Here is an 18368-nt window from a genome sequence, read left to right on the forward strand (position 1 = left end):
ATAGCTGATTGGAGATCTAAAGGAGATTATACAATTGGATTGTATAAAAAGTGGGTGGAAGGTGGTATTGTAATGAGGGAGGTGTGGTCCAGAGTGGTGAACACACCCCATTACACCTGCTTCTGTGATGCAACAAGGAAATGAAGGCTTCTGGGAGGTGGCCTTCAGGAAGTGTAATGCTGAGATATCATCTACAGGGAATGATGTGATCTGAAATTCAGTTCAAAATCTCACATAAACTGACAAACTGACCAAAAAATTTAAATGTCCTGTGGATGAGGTAAGTGAGAGAAAAGCACATTGGGATGGCTGGGCCAGAAATGGCATTGGAAAACGCTAGTGGTGCACCGAAATGAAAATTCTGTTTCCCAAACACAAACCAAAAATTCAGGCTGCATTTGGCCAAAAGCCAAAATGGACAGTTTTTAAAAATTAATATATATTTCAAACACAGTTTTTTGGAAAAAAATACATCTTAATGATTAACAAAAAAATATGAAAGATATTATGCCGAGTAAATAGATACCCAACATGTCATGCATTAAAATTGCGCACGCTCGTGGAATGGTACTTAAAAATCTCCATGGGTGACGCTTTAAACATTTCTACAGGTTACCAGTGTAAAGTTACAGAGGAGGTCTATTTCTAGAATTATTGCTTTCACTCTGATGTTTGCGGCATATGTGGGCGTGGCCTACGTGTGTGTTCACCAATATGTACGAGCACAGGGGGACAGGGGCACTTTAAACTTTATTTATTTTACACTGTTCCTTTTTTTAAAAAAAAAATTTAATCAGTTTTATTCCTATCACAAGGAATGCATGCATCCCTTGTGATAGAAATAATTAGTGACAGGTCCTCTTTATGGAGAGATATGGGGTCAATAAGACCCCACATCTCTCCTCTACAATGTAAAGCATTAGATCAAAAAAGGCATTGATCTAATGCTTTAAAAAAGAAAATGGCCTTGTTTACAAAGTGTCGGAAGTAGAAGTGACATCGCTCCGGTCCTCCAAGGGCGTCGAGATGAGTGGAGGCAATCTTCTCTTCACTTATAAAATAAAATAAAACCTGCGCCAAAGAAAAACAAAATATATAATTAAATGCTGCTGCTCATGAAAGGAAAAAAACAATCAAATATAAATATAAACACTTCACAGCGCAAAAAAAAATATAAATGTGTAAAAAGTCCAAAACAAAAGTATATAAGAATGTGCTCGAATCCCAAAAATAGTGCTCAACAAAATCTTCTAAGTGTGATCAAACCATCCGTGATTAATGATCCAATCCTCACTCACCAGATGGAGTGGACTCTTTACTGGTATGGCTAAAGAGTCAAACAAGCTTTAAAGACTGGGTATATCCTCCCCAGATACATCTGCACTTGATATCCTCCAAAAACGATTTCCACGATTAGATGGCGACCACTCCATCTGGTGAGTGGGGATTAGATGAATAATTACAGATGGTGTAAGCACACTTAGAAGATTTTGTTAAGCACTATTTTTGGGATTGGAGCACATTCTTATATACTTTTGTTTTGGACTTTTTACACATTTATATATTTTTTTAACAAATATAAAACACAAATAGTGCAATACTGTATAAAACTCTTTATTCTAAAAAATGCTGCCCTTGATGCACTCACATGATAAACATTTGTTCATGCTTAAAGGCTCATAATAAGGCTCAAATCCATATGAAATCCTGCTTTGAAGAAGTGGACTAGCAGTAGGTAATACAAGTATACAATCTCCCCTTAATGAAGGCAGGAAGTAACTCCGGAGCGCCGCAAACCAAAGTGCGCTCCGCTCACCGGACGTGACCTCACTACGCATCCACTGGTACTGTAAATACGTCGATGTGTTTCGCCCCTCCTCCAGGGCGTTATCCAAGACACTATTTTCCGGGTCCTCTCATCATTTATACCTCCCCTGTACTCCTCCCATTTCTCCATTAAGCCAAATTTGCTTTATATTAACCCTAGATCCCTCCATCCTCATCCCTCCAAACCGCTTCCCAGTCACAATCTAAAGGCCATCATTCATAATACAGTATCGAGTGTTTAATTACATAAACATTATCTAACACTCAAAACTTTCTTCATCATAATGTAAGTATACAATTTTCAATAAAATCAGCATTCATTATTTAAAAACCTCTAAAAAAAAAAAAAAGTTTTAATCAAAAATATTAATAAAATAAATAAAAAAATAGAAAAACAATAAAAAAAAACCCCAAAATTTAAAACAACAAAAATTAAAAATAGAAATAAAAACGAAAAATAAAAAAAATAAATACATATAGAAATCAAAAATAAAAATATAAAAAAATAAAAATAAAAAATAAGTAAAATAAAAAAAAATTATAAAAATAAAAAATAATCTATTCTTTGTTTATTATTGTTTTTGGACACTACCAATTGGATAAGAAACAATTAAGATCTATGTCTATATTCAACCCTTAGGGGACAAAGTATTCAATTTCAGGATCCACCTTGTTTCATTCTGTGAAATCGACCTAGTCATATTGCCACTACGCCAATGGGGCTCAACTTTGTCGATCCCACAGAACCTGAGCAAAGACGGATCCCTGTTGTGGCACCTTCAAAATAATGAAAAGGTTTTAGGCATCATAATTTGTCCTACCATTTTAGAATGTGCTCACCAAGTCTTACAGATAATTTTCTCATTGTTCTCCCTACGTATTGAAGATGACAAGGACATTCTATTCTAGGAGACAAGTTACATGATGACTACCACATGAAATTAATTTCTTTGTTATATATATCCCCTCTTGCCTGTGATTGAAATTGCACAATTTTCCTATCCCTGTCACCCTTCATCACTTTACAAGCCATACATCTTCAAAATTTGAAAAACCCCACCTGATCCAAAAAAGTGGTTTTCTTTGAATGTGGGTCTGGAACATTTCTTACAGGTTTGTTTCTGTTAGTCGGAGGTCTCCTATAAATGAATTTGGGAAGCTTCGGTAAAAGCTTCCCCAATACCTCATCATGTAATAATATTGGCCAGCGGTCCTTAAATATGTTCCCTACTAATTTATGCTGTTTGGAAAAACCTGTAATAAATGCTAAATCAAAGTTCCCTCCATCTCTGACCCTTTTCTTTAGAAGATCATTTCTATCCATATCCTTCACCTTATACCTTGTATTCTTCAATTCATTACTTTTATACCCCTTCTCTTCAAATCTTTTTTTATTAGGATATCCTTTTGTTCCCTAAAACCCTTATCTAGATCACAATTACGTTTAATACGCACAAACTGGCTCTTCGGTATCGCTTTGAGCCAACCATAATAGTGACAGCTATGCGTTGGAATGTATCCATTCCCATCCACTTCCTTGAAGTATGTACGCGTGTATAGCCTATACTCTTTCCTAAAAAATAGTGAGGTCAAGAAAATTGAGACTGTACTCACATTTTCTGTGAAAGTTATATTGTACTTATTCATTCCCATATAGTAAAAGAAACTGGCCAGAGATTCCTTTGTCCCCTCCCATACAATACAAATATTGTCAATGAATCTTTTATACAATTTTAATTCCGACTTTCTATTCCTATAAATTGATTCGTGCTCCCATTTACTCATAAAGAGATTAGCTACTGTGGGTACATACTTGGCCCCCATGGCTACTTCTGTCCTCTGCCTATAAGAATGCCCATTATGCCAAAAAAAGTTAGGACTCATTGCTAAGTCTAAACTTTCCAATAAAAATTCCTTCTGCTTCGTATTCATCTCTGTAGTAATCTGTAAGGACCATCTTATGGCTTCTAACACATCCTTGTGTTTGATGTTTGTGTATAGAGAGTTGACATCTATACTTGCCATAACACATGTTCCCCTACACACACCTCCTTCAGAATATTAATCAAAATTCCAGTATCTTTTAAATAAGCTGGTGACCTCTGAACAAGTGGTTGCAAATTGTATCCAGATATTCTCCTATTCTTGTGAACAGGGAATCTACACTGCTTACTATAGATCTCCCTGGTGGCTTTTCGAGACTCTTGTGTATCTCAGGCAACTGATATATCACTGGAGTAATGGGAGCATCAGGAACAAGATATCTAGTCTCTTTTTTGTTCAGAATTCCTTCCCTTTCTCCCATAGTTATAAGTTTTCTCAATTTAGCCTTATATTTATTAGTGGGTTTTCCCTCCAGAACCTCATAAGTATCTTGATCACTTACCAATCTTTCTAACTCCTCATTATAATCCTTTTTATTCAAAATAACCCCCCCCATCCACTGGCCTAATTACAATTTCCTTATTCTTTTCCAATAAATCCAAACCTTGCAAAATGTCTTTCTTACTCCTAATATGAGGGATGGTGAGAGCCTCCAAATCACTTTCCACCATTTTTTTAAGTGTCCACACAAAAAATATTATTATTTTTGGGATTAAATACGAATTGATTTCTCAAATTTATATGTACACACATACCTGCCTCCTGTTTATCACTAGATCCTCTTTTTTCCCAAATTCTCTTAACATGTGGATGTACAGAAATTTGTTATAAAGCTTAATAAGTATCTATCTTATCCAGTTGTTTGTCCGGTGCAAATTTAAGTCCCAAATCAAGTACCCTCAATTCTTCCTCAGTGAATTGCTTATCACTCACATTGAAGATCCCCTGATTTAAACCTCTTTCTTTTTTCTCTTCCCCCCTCTACAGCCCCTCCTTCTCTTTCTCCATATTTTGTGCCCATATTTGACATCGGGGGACCTGGTCTCCATCCCCCCTTGTTCCCTCATTGGAGAAAAGTAGGGATCACCCCTCCCCCTGAATTGAAACACCCCCCCCCCTCCCCTCCACGGGGGAACCCCATAATCCCTCCTCTGAAAATCCCTTCCATGGGAATAAGGATAGGGTTGTGATGATGTTTGATTCCAATCCATTCAAAGGTTCAAATCTATTATGGACTGGTACTCTAAAATGGGGTCTTTAAATTTTAGCCTTAAATGGTGTTTTTTTTTTTTATTTTAGCTTGACTTTGGGGTTCCTTATTTTTGGAAAGAGAAGGGACATTCATAGCTGGAACATCCCTTTCCTCTGTTGAAGCTCTAGATTCCATATTACCTTTTAAATTATCCTCTTGCTATTTATAGACCAAATTTTGTTTATAGTCCTGTGTGTCTCTACAGTATTTTTTAATTTTCTTTTTTTGTGTATCCTCGTCCACTTTAATATATTCCTGTAGCTGTTTCATTATTTCTTTATAATCCGTGGTATCCTCAAATCTTATTTTCTCTTTCAGTATATGGATTTTTTTCTTCTATAGATCTTAATTTCTTTTTTCTCCTTTGGATGATAAGCTCCAAAAGTTTTTTTTTTCTTTTTTCTTTTTTCTCCACATGATTAAAAAAAAGAAAACCATTCCTCATCTAATTGCTTACTCATTAAACTATCATTGGGGGCCACCTCCGATCTTAATCTCCTAGGTGTAATTCCTTCCTTCATGTATTTCTCAAGTGTTACAATATCCCATCAAGCTCTAATCTGTTTATCTAAATTATTCCTCAAATGTCTAAAATCTTTAAGATCTGTGTACTCAATTGTTTGTGAAAATTTCATCAACATTAATCCTTTTTTGTTGAACAAAATCAAACAATTCCATGGCTGCTAAGTGCAATAAATTAAACAATAAATAAAATAACACCTGCGCCAAAAAAAAAAAATATATACATAATATAATCAAACTCTAAATGCTGCTGCTCATGAAAGGAAAAAAACAATCATATATAAATATAAACACTCCACAGTGCAAAAAAATATATAAATGTGTAAAAAGTCCAAAACAAAAGTATATAAGAATGTGCTCCAATCCCAAAAATAGTGCTTAACAAAATCTTCTAAGTGTGCTTACACCATCTGTAATTAATGATCTAATCCCCACTCACCAGATGGAGTGGTCGCCATCTAATCGTGGAAATCGTTTTTGGAGGATATCATGTGCAGATGTATCTGGGGAGGATATACCCAGTCTGTAAAGCTTGTTTGACTCTTTAGCCATACCAGCAAAGAGTCCACTCCATCTGGTGAGCGGGGATTGGATCATTAATCACGGATGGTTTGAGCACACTTTGAAGATTTTGTTGAGCACTATTTTTGGGATTGGAGCACATTCTTATATACTTTTGGGACTTTTGTTTTGGATTTTTTTCCACTATGGAGTGTTTGTTTTCCTTCACTTATCTCTATGCCCAGCGTCGGGATCGTTTGGTTTCTCAGGTGTGGCTGGTAACCACCGAGGGGTGGTGGCGAGGGGCCAGGGTTACTTTCGGCACCTGTATCGGTGCTTATTTTCATATCGTCTGACGTTCGATAGTGGTGTTTTCAGCTGAAAAGTTAGGCCACCGAAATTTCGGTGCATTCGTAGAAAATGCTTCTATTTATTATGAAAAGTGAAATTCTGCCGAAAAAGGTGAACGTATCCTTTAATGTTCTTTTTAAGGCTGTTGGTTATATTGCAGGCACTTCAGCGGAGTCAGTCAGAATATCTGAGAGACCATCAGCTTTAGCTAATTCTGCAAAGTGAACTCTTTCACTTAAAACATGGCCAGGAAACTTGACCTTCAATGCAAGACTTTGTGGGGTGCCATTCTTAAGAAGGGGCTGCACATCAGACAAGGATTTTGTGAGTTAAGAAGAAACTGAAAAGATTTTTCTTAAGCCTCATGACGCTTGTAAACGCAGAAGTGCACTTAGAAATTGAAATTAACGCTGAAGTGCAAATTGTGCCTAGTGTTAACATGCTTAGCTTCCTGTCCCGGTGATGAAGGCGCACAGTGGTGTGGCTTGTGTGTGATTCATGGATGCCAATACACATTTCTTTGGTGGAAATTTAGTGAAATGTGTTACGTTTGTGCCTGTGGACAGCCCTTTAGAACTAGATCTATTAGGACTTTGCACATGCTTTAGTATTGGCACATTTTTATTATTTCTGCACCTTTTTGTATGCATTTATATTAATTTGATGTTAGTGGTGTTAGCAGGATAGTTTTTATTATTTTATTGTAATAACAAGGTAACCGTCTATTCACATATGTTCTGATGTATGTACTAATGTTTGATATTTGCACACATTGAGGTATCATGTGTTTAATCTTGTTTAGAAGGTGTTGGCAGCACTGCACTGTTTTTATTGTATTTTTATGTTGTGTGGGAACACATTTTGGTGTTTGAAGCAGCTTTTCTACCATTTATGTATTTTGATATGGCAATTGGTGGCAGAACATTGGAGCTGCTTTTTTTTTTTTTATGTTTGTTAATTATGCTTATCCTACCTTTTATACCACTTTAATTATATAACAAACCAATACAGAGCTAATTTTCTCATTGCCCGCAGATATTTTAAAATTTTTTTCTTATACTAATTTTTTTTTTTCTCCTTGCAGGAAATTTTTACAACATCAGCTAAGGGGCAAAAACTGTGAGCTACTCTTAGTAGTACCGGAAGAAGTTGAAGTTCATCAGCGCTGGCGGACTGACCTGTAATGAACGTTGGAAGTTTTTTTTTTTTTTGTTGGTTTTTTTTTTACTATTTTTTGTTTTCATTCACTACAGTTTATTACGTATTGTTGACAATCTCTGTATTGGATGCAGCCCTGTATTTGTCCTCCAGAAGAAAAAAAGTCAAGTGAAATAGAGGCTTTGGCTCTTTCACATCTGACAGTGCAATATGGAGGAGTAATCCACAGGTTCTTTTTGTTTGTGCGTCTAAAAACAAGAGGAGGCTGATTCATCTCAGTAAAGTCTAAATTAACAAAGAAGTAATGAACAGTGTTCTGTGGGTTACCAAATGAGCATAGCGCCGAAATGATTATAATTGAAAAGGAACAAGTTTATGCATGTTGTTGGTTATGATGGAATCTCTACAGGACTTTTTTTTTTTTTTTTTTTAATGTTTCAGGTTAACGCTGTACCTTTTTACAGTGTACCTGTGGTATAAGCCATTGATCCAGATAAAACCCATTATATATTCATAAGGAACACCTTGAATAATTATAAACAAACTGAGCCATCCTTGTATATGCACAATATCTAAAAGCTTCAGTTCTAAAAAAACAAAACAAAAAAACCTAAAAAGTGCTCTTTATAACCTAAGATCTAATTGTATATGTGGACATAAACTGTATGCATTATTTTGTTTTATCTTTATAATGCTCCCTCTACATGCAGACATTGCCTGTTTTTATATCTATGTCTGTGCAGTTATACTGGTGCAATCTGATTAGTTTACATGTTCTGCCCAAATATGATCTTACTTGAAAGCAATTTCTAAACACTATATTCAAGTAGTGCGAAAGAGTAAAGGTGGTCCCTTTCCTGGTGCCTAAATGCAGTCTAGATACTGTTTTTTGTTTAAAACTTTACCACACTAATGTTTATTGGCTCTGTTGTACAACCAGAGGTCCAACGGTAATGTATGCTTGTGTCCACTATTCTGTCTCAGTTTTGTAATATTGTAGCACTATGATTTAATTTCTGGCCTTTGCTTGCACCTTTTATTTAACATCCTGACTTCCAAACTCCATCACTTGTGTAACATGCACATATCCAATGATTTTACATAATATTATATGTAGAAAATTATGGCAAGGGCAAACTGTTTAATTTCATAGAAACCCTGGGTAATTACTGGGTAAGTAATCATTTACTTAAGCTGAACTCTACATCATACAATGACAACAGTTAATACAGTTATGCAGTCAGCACTCAAATTGGGAAAGGGAAGGCAAAGGCCAGCACTAGAGACAGTTACGCTTCTGCACCTTTTAATTTACCATTGACCATACTGGCAGAAGTAAACAGCAGGGTTAATGACTTAATATTCAGCTGCTTTTCCTTCATTGTGCAGCCAGTAGGCTGAGAATGTGTCCTTCACCAAGCTCTGCTGCTGTAAGAACGTAGCTGTACTTTGTGACTAGGTCATAAGACTGGCTGCACAGAATTTCTGTTTCAATCTCGTTATTGAGTTTTCAAATGGTGATAGAGCAGTGCAGGATTACTGAGTTATGTATCAAAGGCTGCCCAGAATTCCAAATTCTTTGGCAGGTTAAATGGTTCTAATAGGTGTATTAAGCTGCCTATCTGGAGTGCAGCTTTAAAAATGGTGTTTTGTGGAAATAGAAGGAAACTGTTATGTTTAAAGGGGATTAAAATGCATGCAAGAAGTGACATGCCCAACCAAACTGGTACTTTTTATTTTTTATTGCAATACAAAAAGCAGGACAATATGAGACTATTGAATGGCCACTTAAGGCAATGCGGCTATTTTATTTTGCACCAGTATTCATGTATATATTAATGTGTTATATTTCAAGTGGGTAACATTTATATTTCAGGTGGGTAACATTTAAACAGTAAAGTAAATGGGAGGAGACATGCATATATTCAACCAAGGAACTGATAAAAGGATGATAATAAACAGTACTATACTTTTACTTTGATTTGTGGACCCTGATCCCCTTTGAACGTAAAAGGCCTTGTTCACAGCATACATGCAGAAAACCCAATGGAATCACTGTGCAGATTCAATTGGAATGGAATATTTTGGTCTTTTTCACACCATGTGCAGAGATGTGCTTATTTATTACATAGGTCTCTGAAAGGACACAAAGAAAACTATTGTTTTCTATGTGCCCTGTTCACACCACAATGTTGGTATCAGGTTTTTTGCAAAGAAAACTGCATACATGATGCATAGAAAAAATGTGCACATGATACTAGTGTTGTGGTGTGAACAAGGCACATAGCATACAATGGCATTTTTTGTGCCCTTACAGAGACAGGTGCAGAAAAACTCCTGTCTCTGCACATGGTGTGAACATGTAAGGCATTTGAATTCAGCAGTTGTGAATAAAAAGAAAAGGTGTTGCTTCAGAATTTGATTGGTGCCTGTAATCTGTTGCTGTGAGCACACATCCTTTAGGGTTCATGTCACAGACGCTCTAGTCAAACATTGTGTTTTCCATTCAAACACTTGCACAGTGTTTGAAAGGAAACTGCAGAATTTGACAAGAATAGGCCGGGTTCAACCTGCTTTACCTGCAGTTCAAATGTACCCAGGTAGGACATGCTGTATCCTCAGAGGGACAAAGCTGGTCAAATGAGCCTTTGACCTGCCATTTGTACTGCTCAATTAAAGTCAATGGGATTTTGCTGACGTACATTTAACATGTATTCTAAACGTACATCATACGCAGGAAAACAAAGCCCTATGACATGAGCTCTTACAGTGTTCAGTAATTAAGATATTGTGTGCATGACTGGTTTCAGTACAGTTACAGCACCTACTTACATTTGTCAGTCATTAAGCTATCCAGTCTAAAAAAATTATAGTCTCTCGACAATGGTTTCAGTACTATGTGCTATGTTAACTGAAATTGTACTGGTCTGGCGGTAAATATGTTGAGAAGAATTTTGTTTTGAACTAATATTTTTTTTTTTATAATTACCTGAAGGCCATGTTTACCAAGCAGCTGTGGGCTGTGTTGCCTTTGTCCTCAATACTTTTTTTTTTTATTAAGGTTGACCTAACAGAAATAACTGGTGGGGGGGGGGGACGGAATTGTAATGGTGCAGAAAATTAGTGTGACTGGTGTGCACCACATCAAATAGACTTGTTGTGAGTCTACCCGCACTACCCATGCACCCACCACCCAAGTTTCTTTCTATGTCAGAGTTAAACAGAAACTGGTTGGGGTTCTGCACCTATTTTAACAAATGAACTGCAGCAGTTTTCAATATAGAAAACTGCCACAGGTCCCTGCCAGACTGGACCTGCTGTATAGGATGTGATCTGTCTGCCAGCAACCTGTACAAGCAGTTTCTGCTCTCTATGCGGTTTCTAGCGCAGACACTGCATAGAAAATTTGAGCAGATCACTCCTGTTTAAACTGTTACTAAACCCACAATAGTAAAATAAGTCTGTATATGCAGTAAAGCATGCTTGTTATACTTGCTGTGGAACCTAAGGGATTAGTCATCCGCATTGTGTAAAAAGGATGTTTGATCCTCTCTTCGCTGATCCTTCTACTCTCCCCCAATATATCTCCTGATAGAACAGAGGCTTGGAGAGAGTGCACATGATCAGCACAGGACCAATCAGCACTGTCCAGACCGAGGGTCAGGGGTCCTGCAGCCTCATAGGGGAGAATGAAAACACATCCTATAAGCTTTAACCAGTTCTCTGCTGGACACTGATAGAAGTCACAAGACTGTTCTAATTGCTGATGGGAAAAGGTATTTAGCCGTTTACTGTACTGTGGGAGACAAGATATAGTGAATGCAGGGTCCCGGGTTTAGTAACACTTTTAACAATGGGGCTTACCCCCCCCTTTTTTTGTTTTGGGGCAGGATCTGCTCTGTTTTCTCAGTTTAGAAGAGTGCCTGAGCCACTCCTTGTTACTCCCCCACATTGTCTAGATTGTTTTGTAGATTTGGTTATTAGCATTTACAGTATGTGCTTAAGAATAAGTTATATAATTTTTAATCAGCAAATAGACTTGGAACCTGTTTAATTACAGCTGTTACTGCATAAAGAATCTGACAGCCATTCTACTACAATATGATGATGAAAGCTCAATGGTCACAGTTTGCAAAGTTTCATATTACTAGCCTCAGAGCCGCAAGCAGGTTTTGCTTGTTGAATTGTCTCTTTTGAGTATCAATCCTTTGTAATCATCTTCTCTGATTCACCTAAACACCTGCCTGGCACAACAAATTGGCCTAAAATGTGAGTGATTTATTGCATGTGAGGAGCAGACAGTACAACTATTTTTTCCAAAAAAAAATTAATTTGCTACAAAGGCTGGCAATAGAAAGCAAAGGTGGCAAAAATACAAGTGAATCTTTTTTATGCTATTTTCTGTGCTATTTGTTTACAGAGAAAATGTATTTTGTTATCCAAATATAAAATAAAGCAAAATTACAAAGGCCTTTTGGTTACATTATTTCCACTACAGAAACATTTTTATTATTGTACAGTGTAATTACTTTGTCATTGTAAAGTTTGTTTTTATTTTTTGTTTTTTTCTTTACCAAATATGTAATACTTTCATGTTTTGTGCAGTGGTTTTGCACACAGTGGCCCCGCACCCCCTATTCTCGGGTCCCACTTTGTAGTTCTCCACTCCTCTTTTCTGTCTGCCCCCATGGGAAGCCACTTCTTATGGGGGCTCACCTGCGGACTCACTTCCGAGCCATGCTGTCTTTGTCCATGGAGGGAGGAGGAGGGAAGGTGGGGAGGTGTGTTGGGGGGGAGAGTGGGAGAGGTGTGGGGGGAGAAGGACAGAAGGTGGGAGGGAGTAAGAGGAGGAGGGGAGGTGTGGGGGGCAGGAGGAGGGAAGGTGGGGAAGAGGGGAGGTGTGGGGGGGAGGAATGTGACGGGAGTGACTTTGGGTGGGGGGCCCATGGAACACAGCTCACTTTGGAGAGGTGGGGAAACCCCTGTGTCAGCTCCCCCATATCCCTCTTATGTGTAAGTCACCCTGTGCCTGTTAGGGGTGCAGGGTGAGATGTCCTGATATTGTGTAGACATCTATAGGTGGGGGGTTGGTCATTGTTTAATGCCATGTGGTTGTGTCCCATTCTATTGTGTGTATTGCTTGGGAGCAAACTATTATGGGATGTATGTATTTGTGTATTGGCTTGGTGGGGGTGTTTCCGGCAACCCTTCTCCGTGATGGGACTGTCTGCTGATGTGTTTCTTGTTGCTAGATTTGGTTTGCCCCACCCTGTGTCCTTATGCAGGGAGGTGGGTTGTTCCCTTGAATGTTTATATCTTGTGTCTGTGTTAAAATAAAGCAGTCTATTTCCTGGTTTATTTCAAGACTGGTCTCGTATGGCCAGCGGTGGTGTCCATCAATCTGCGTTTGGACAGGGAAGTGGGAGTCTAATGGAAATATGAAAATAAGAAAAAATTGCCATACTAATTGATACAAAGCTGTATCCTTATAATATCTCTGACTCACTTATATAAAAGTGTGGATTGTAAACCTAATAATATTGGAAGCTAAAAATGGCAATTGACTAGTGCAGAGCCGCCTGCTCTGCACTAGTCAATTAAGTGGTTAATTAAATCCTAAGCGGAGTAATATATCACTACAGGAGTGAATGCAATAGTGTTTTTATTAGATCACCTGGGTCGTGAAAAAGGTAGACATTGACATGGTGAACATGTTGCAATCATATTAAAATCAAAGAATTATTATTATTATACAGTATTTATATAGCGCCAAAAGGTTTGCTCAGCGCTGTACATTTTAGTGGGGGACAGAACATGAGACAATACAGTAACAAAACAGTACACGAGGGGTTCGAGGGCCCTGCTCTTTCGAGCTTACAATCTAGGAGGGAGGGGCTAGTGGTACAGGAGGAAGTGGCTGTGGGGGATGGAGTGGTAGGAGGAGTGGAGATCAGCTGTTAAGTGAGGGTGGGGTAGGCTTCCCTGAAGAGATGGGTTTTCAGAGTGCGCGTAAAGGTGAGGAGGGTAGGTGACAGTCTGATGGATTGGGGTAGTGAGTTCCAGAGGATGGGGGAGGTCCTGGAGAAGTCCTGCAGTCGGGCATGGGAGGAGGAGACCAGGGAGCTAGAAAGTAGAAGGTCTTGTGAGGAGCGAAAAGTACCGGTTGGGCAGTATTTGGGTATCCGGTCGGTGAGGTAGTTTGGGGCAGCGTTATAAATGGCTTTGTATGTCAGCATTAGTAGTTTGAATTTAATGCGTTGGGCAATCGGAAGCCAGTGGAGGGAATGACAGAGGGGGTTGGAAGAAGCGGAGCGGTTGGTAAGGTGGATGAGTTTGGCTGCAGAGTTCAGGATAGACTGAAGTGGGGATAGCCTGTGTTGGGGTAGGCCGGTGAGAAGGGAGTTGCAGTAGTCCAGGCGTGAGATAATAAGGGAGTGAACGAGTTGTTTAGTAGTGTCTGGGGTTAGGAACGTACGTATTTTGGAGATGTTGCGAAGGTGGAGCCTGCATGAGTTTGCCAACGATTGGACATGGGGTTGGAAGGACAGGTTTGAGTCTAGAGTGACACCTAGGACTTTGGCTTGCGGGGTGGGACTGATGGTGGCGCTGTTGGTCGTGATGGAGAGGATGGGGGGGACGCGGGCTGGGGGGAAAATTAGGAGCTCAGTTTTGGAAAGGTTCAATTTGAGGAAATGGAGCGACATCCAGTCTGTCGTTCAGTAGGTGGGCGATACGGGCGGAGACTGAAGGGGTGTGGTGAGGGGTGGAGAGGTAAATTTGCGTGTCATCGGCATAGAGGTGATAGTTGAAGCCGTGGGAGTGTATCAGTTTGCCGAGGGAGGAGGTGTAGATGGAGAAGAGAAGGGGCCTGAGGACAGAGCCAAGGGGGAGAGAGGGGGAGGTGGTAGCATTATAGGTAACCCTGAAGGAGCGTTGGGATAGATAGGAGGAGAGCCAGGAGAGAGCGGAGTCTCTGATGCCAAGGGAGTGTAGTTTATTAAGGAGGAGGGGGTGGTCAACTGTGTCGAAGGTCGAGGAGTAGGAGGATTTAGTAATGGCCATTAGCTTTGGCGGTTAGCAGGTAATTAGTGATTTTGAGTAGGGCGGTTTCGGTGGAGTGTAGGGGACGGAAGCCAGACTGTAGTGGATTGAGGAGGTTGTTGTCAGTGAGGTGGGAGCTTAGGCGATTGTAGACTAAGGTTGTTAAGGTCAGTGGGGTCCAGGGAGATATTTACCCACCATTTATGTATCATGGCACATAAATGGTGAACCGTTCGGCATCTTCAAAATGGTTGTGTGGGCAAAAATGATCGATGTGAGGCAGTAGAGTTTCCATTCTGTAGTCATCAAATGAAAAATTCCATACTGTATAACATAGTGAATTCGTTTTTCTTTTGCTGTTCCTTCATGAACATCACAATATGTATGGATGGAATCCTAGGAAATAGATAATGAATAATGATGAATTCAGAGGAATCAAAGGCTTATCATCTTTATGTCAACCTTGTAGGATGCACATTATCAGACTGGTTAAATTGTAGATATTCAACTCATTACCTTCTTAGTGAGTGTGCCATGATACATAAATGGTGGGTAAATATCTTCCTGAGTGACCATCATAGACGGAAATGAATCCACAATATAAACTGATTCTAAAGGTGAGATAAGTATACAAAATGGAGTATAAAAAATGTAAAGAATCTAAAGGGGCCCATTTAAAGGAATTATTTATGCTTGAACGCAATCTATTAAGACTTTTACACTAACTACTCTGGACTACAACTCCATTACCAATATATCCTTGTTTTTCACTTCTACAATGGGAATTTTTTCTGGTTCTGTTTATGGTAATTCACATTACTCATTTGTGTATGATACTTATGTACCACTGTAATAGATTCTCTAAATTGTTTTATACTTCTCTCACCTTTTAGAATCACTTTATATTGTGGATTCATTTCCATCTATGATAGTTTGGTATCTGTGTTTAATAAGGAAATCAGTCTGTAACTTGAACAGTGAGTATCATCTTTACCTTCCTTATGTATGAGAACTACATGGGCTTGTAGGGATTCCCCTTCTCATTTCCATCTCTCCTCCCAATGCATTCATATATATCAGTTTAGGTACTAATAATTCTTCATATTTTTTATAATATCTCACGGTATATCCATCAGGTCCTGGACTTTTCCCAGCTATAGTGCTCTTTAATGCTAAGTGTATTTCCTCCTGCTTTATTGCTGATTCTAGGGATTTTAATTGCTCCTCACTTAATTTTGGTAATCCTGCCTTTTTTAAGTATGTCTGTCTTTTTTCTATTTTTCCTACTTCATCTTTACTTGTGGAGCTGTGGGGGATAATATTATATAGCTTATTATAATATTCTTTAAACACTTTAGCTATATCTTTAGTTGAATACATTAATTCTCCTTTGTGGTCTCTTATTTTCTCTATATAGTTCCTAGTTTTTTTTTTTTTTTCTCTGAGCCCTCATTAAATACTTTCCTGGTCTATCTCCCCATCTGCATCTCTCACTTATCATTTTATTGAACACTCTTATCTTCTCCCAGAAATTTATTTAATTCTTCTCTTTTATTTATTACCCTCTGCATCTCTTTTGTTACTTTATGTTCATGTATCTGCTCTAACTCATAGAGTTCACTAAGAAGCATGTTTATTTTTTCTCTTTTTTTCCTCTTTTTTGCTCCAATTGCTATCAGGATTCCTCTACTATAGGCCTTATGAGCCTCCCACACTGTTGCTATGGACACTTCCCCAGAATCATTTTCCTAAAAAAATTGCTCTATTTCTTTTTTTATTCTTTGATCCACCTCTGAATCCAGGAGAAGTGTCTCATTTAACCTCTATAATTTCCCCCCGATCTGCTCATTTCTCCATAATAATTGCATTGTGACAGGGGCATGGTCCGATATTGACATCACGTCTATTTTTACTCGATAAGTCGATGGTCCAGCAATATATAATCCAGTCTTGAATACATCTCTTGTGCATAAGAATAAAATGTATAGTCTCTGTCCTTCATGTGCCTAATTCTCCATATGTCTACAAGTTGACATTGGTATATCATTTTTTTTCAAGGATTTCAGAGACCTACTACCATCTCTCTGCACAGGGGATGTCATATCCATCTGGGGATCCATGCAGAGATTGAAATCACCTGCCACAATTAAATTGCCTTTTTTTTAAATTCATTAACTTCCTCAGAGTATTTTTTAGGAATACCTCCGGTTTCTTATTCGGGCAATAAATATTTGCTAGTGAAGTCTATTTCCTGTAATTTTCCCTTCAGAAACAGAAATCTCCCTTCCGGATCTACCAATCTGTCTTCCAGCTTAAACCTTATATTTTTCACAAAACCTATTGCCACTCCCTTGACACATTTAATTGGGAAATCTGCATAAAACCACATTGGATAATATCTGGAATTTAATTTCACATTTCATTCTTGCACCAAATATGTCTCCTGTAAAAAAAAAAAAAAAAAAAACCACTGAAGAAAATCTATGTTGAATTTCTTTAAAAATCCCAAATCTCTTCCCAGGGCTATTTAACCCTTTAACATTATAAGTCACAAAGTGAATCTCTTCCATTCTTCTCTCCACACCTCTATCTTCCCCATCTCTTCTCTTCCTCTTTCCTTCACATCTTCCCCTTTTGATCTCTAGGATTTCTCCAGACTGATGTGTCTCCCACCATTTTGCAGAGTCTTAAACTACCTATCCCCTCCCCATACCCACCCTCCCATCCCTCCTCCACCCCTCCTCCCTCCCACTCCTCTCCCTCCCCTCCCCCCCCCCATCTCCCTTTAGGCTTAGATTTTGCCTCTGAATCATTTGTGGTCCTAACCCCACCTTTGATTCAGCTTTTAAGGTAAAGCTCTGACCATGAACTTTTCCTCAATAAGCGTGTCTCATCCTCCGTGTCCTGCCATACTCTAGTAAATTTCAAAGATCATAAGAGAGAGAATGGAGGGAGAGACAGAAAAAAGGGAGAGAACCCCCCCCCCTCCCATCTTATTCCTCTTTACTATTCCTACTCTCTATTTCTCCTTAGAGCTACTTGCCTCCCCTCATTTTCCGTAGCCCACATTTCTCCTACTTCTTCCTACCAACCAGAGATATTTATTTTCTGTATATCAAGTCTCTCACAAGAGTCCCTCAGATCTTCGGGGAATCTCAGTCTTGCTGAATGTCCATTTCTCCATCCGATCAAACACGCTGGAAACCCCCAGCTATATCGAACATTCTGTTTTCTCATCTGTTCCAGTAACGGTTTCAAAGTTCTCCTTATTAATGTTTCCACTGCTAAATCAGCAAAGATCTGTATATTTATTTCTCCTTATTTTATTATTGCTCTTCCTTTTTATCTTCTTCCAAAGCTCTTCTTTATCCGAAAAATTATGGAATTGCACTATTACATCTCTTGGTTTTTCCTTTCTATCTTCTTGGATGTATTTTCCTATTCTATATACTCCCTCCATTTTGAGAGGCTCTGTTATAGTTCTATCCATTATAGTATTCAGCATTCTCATTATTATTCCCATCAAATCTTCTCCTTGGGAGATCTCTGGAAAGCCTTGTATCCTTAGATTGCATCTCCTATCCCTATTCTCCTGGTCTTCCAATTTATATAACAGATTGCTTTGTTCTTTTCTCATTTCCATCACCCGTTTTTCTAATTTCTGTATAATTTGGGCATGTTTATCTAGTTTTTATTCCGTATCCTCCACCCTTGATAATATTTGCCCCAAATCTTTGTGTAATTTCGCCAGTTCCTGTTTTAGGGATCTTTCAAGTCCTTTAAACATTTCTGCTATTTCTGCTTTAGTAGGCATCTGTGAGCTCTCCTCTTG

The 18368-nt window shown here is 38.5% G+C and overlaps 1 protein-coding gene and 1 long non-coding RNA gene across 2 annotated transcripts in view; one reads left to right on the forward strand and one right to left on the reverse strand.

Moving 5' to 3' along the window:
- JOSD1 (Josephin domain containing 1) overlaps positions 1–11966 on the forward strand; it is a 39610-nt gene extending 27644 nt beyond the window's left edge. The window contains exon 5 of the mRNA XM_089681982.1: positions 7422–11966. Within this exon, the coding sequence (XP_089538108.1) occupies positions 7422–7521 (100 nt within the window). The 3' untranslated portion in view covers positions 7522–11966. The remainder of the gene's footprint in view (positions 1–7421) is intronic.
- LOC149458691 (uncharacterized) lies at positions 732–14928 on the reverse strand. The gene is made up of 2 exons (XR_016313401.1): positions 14735–14928; positions 732–1071 (listed from the first exon to the last, which is right to left on the reverse strand). It is a non-coding gene; the product is annotated as an uncharacterized LOC149458691 (long non-coding RNA).
- Between the last annotated feature and the right edge of the window lie 3440 nt (positions 14929–18368).

This window comes from Staurois parvus, unplaced genomic scaffold (assembly GCF_062004578.1).
Source record: "Staurois parvus isolate SC_StPar_1 unplaced genomic scaffold, SC_StPar_1.0 ptg000282l, whole genome shotgun sequence".
NCBI lineage: Eukaryota > Metazoa > Chordata > Amphibia > Anura > Ranidae > Staurois > Staurois parvus.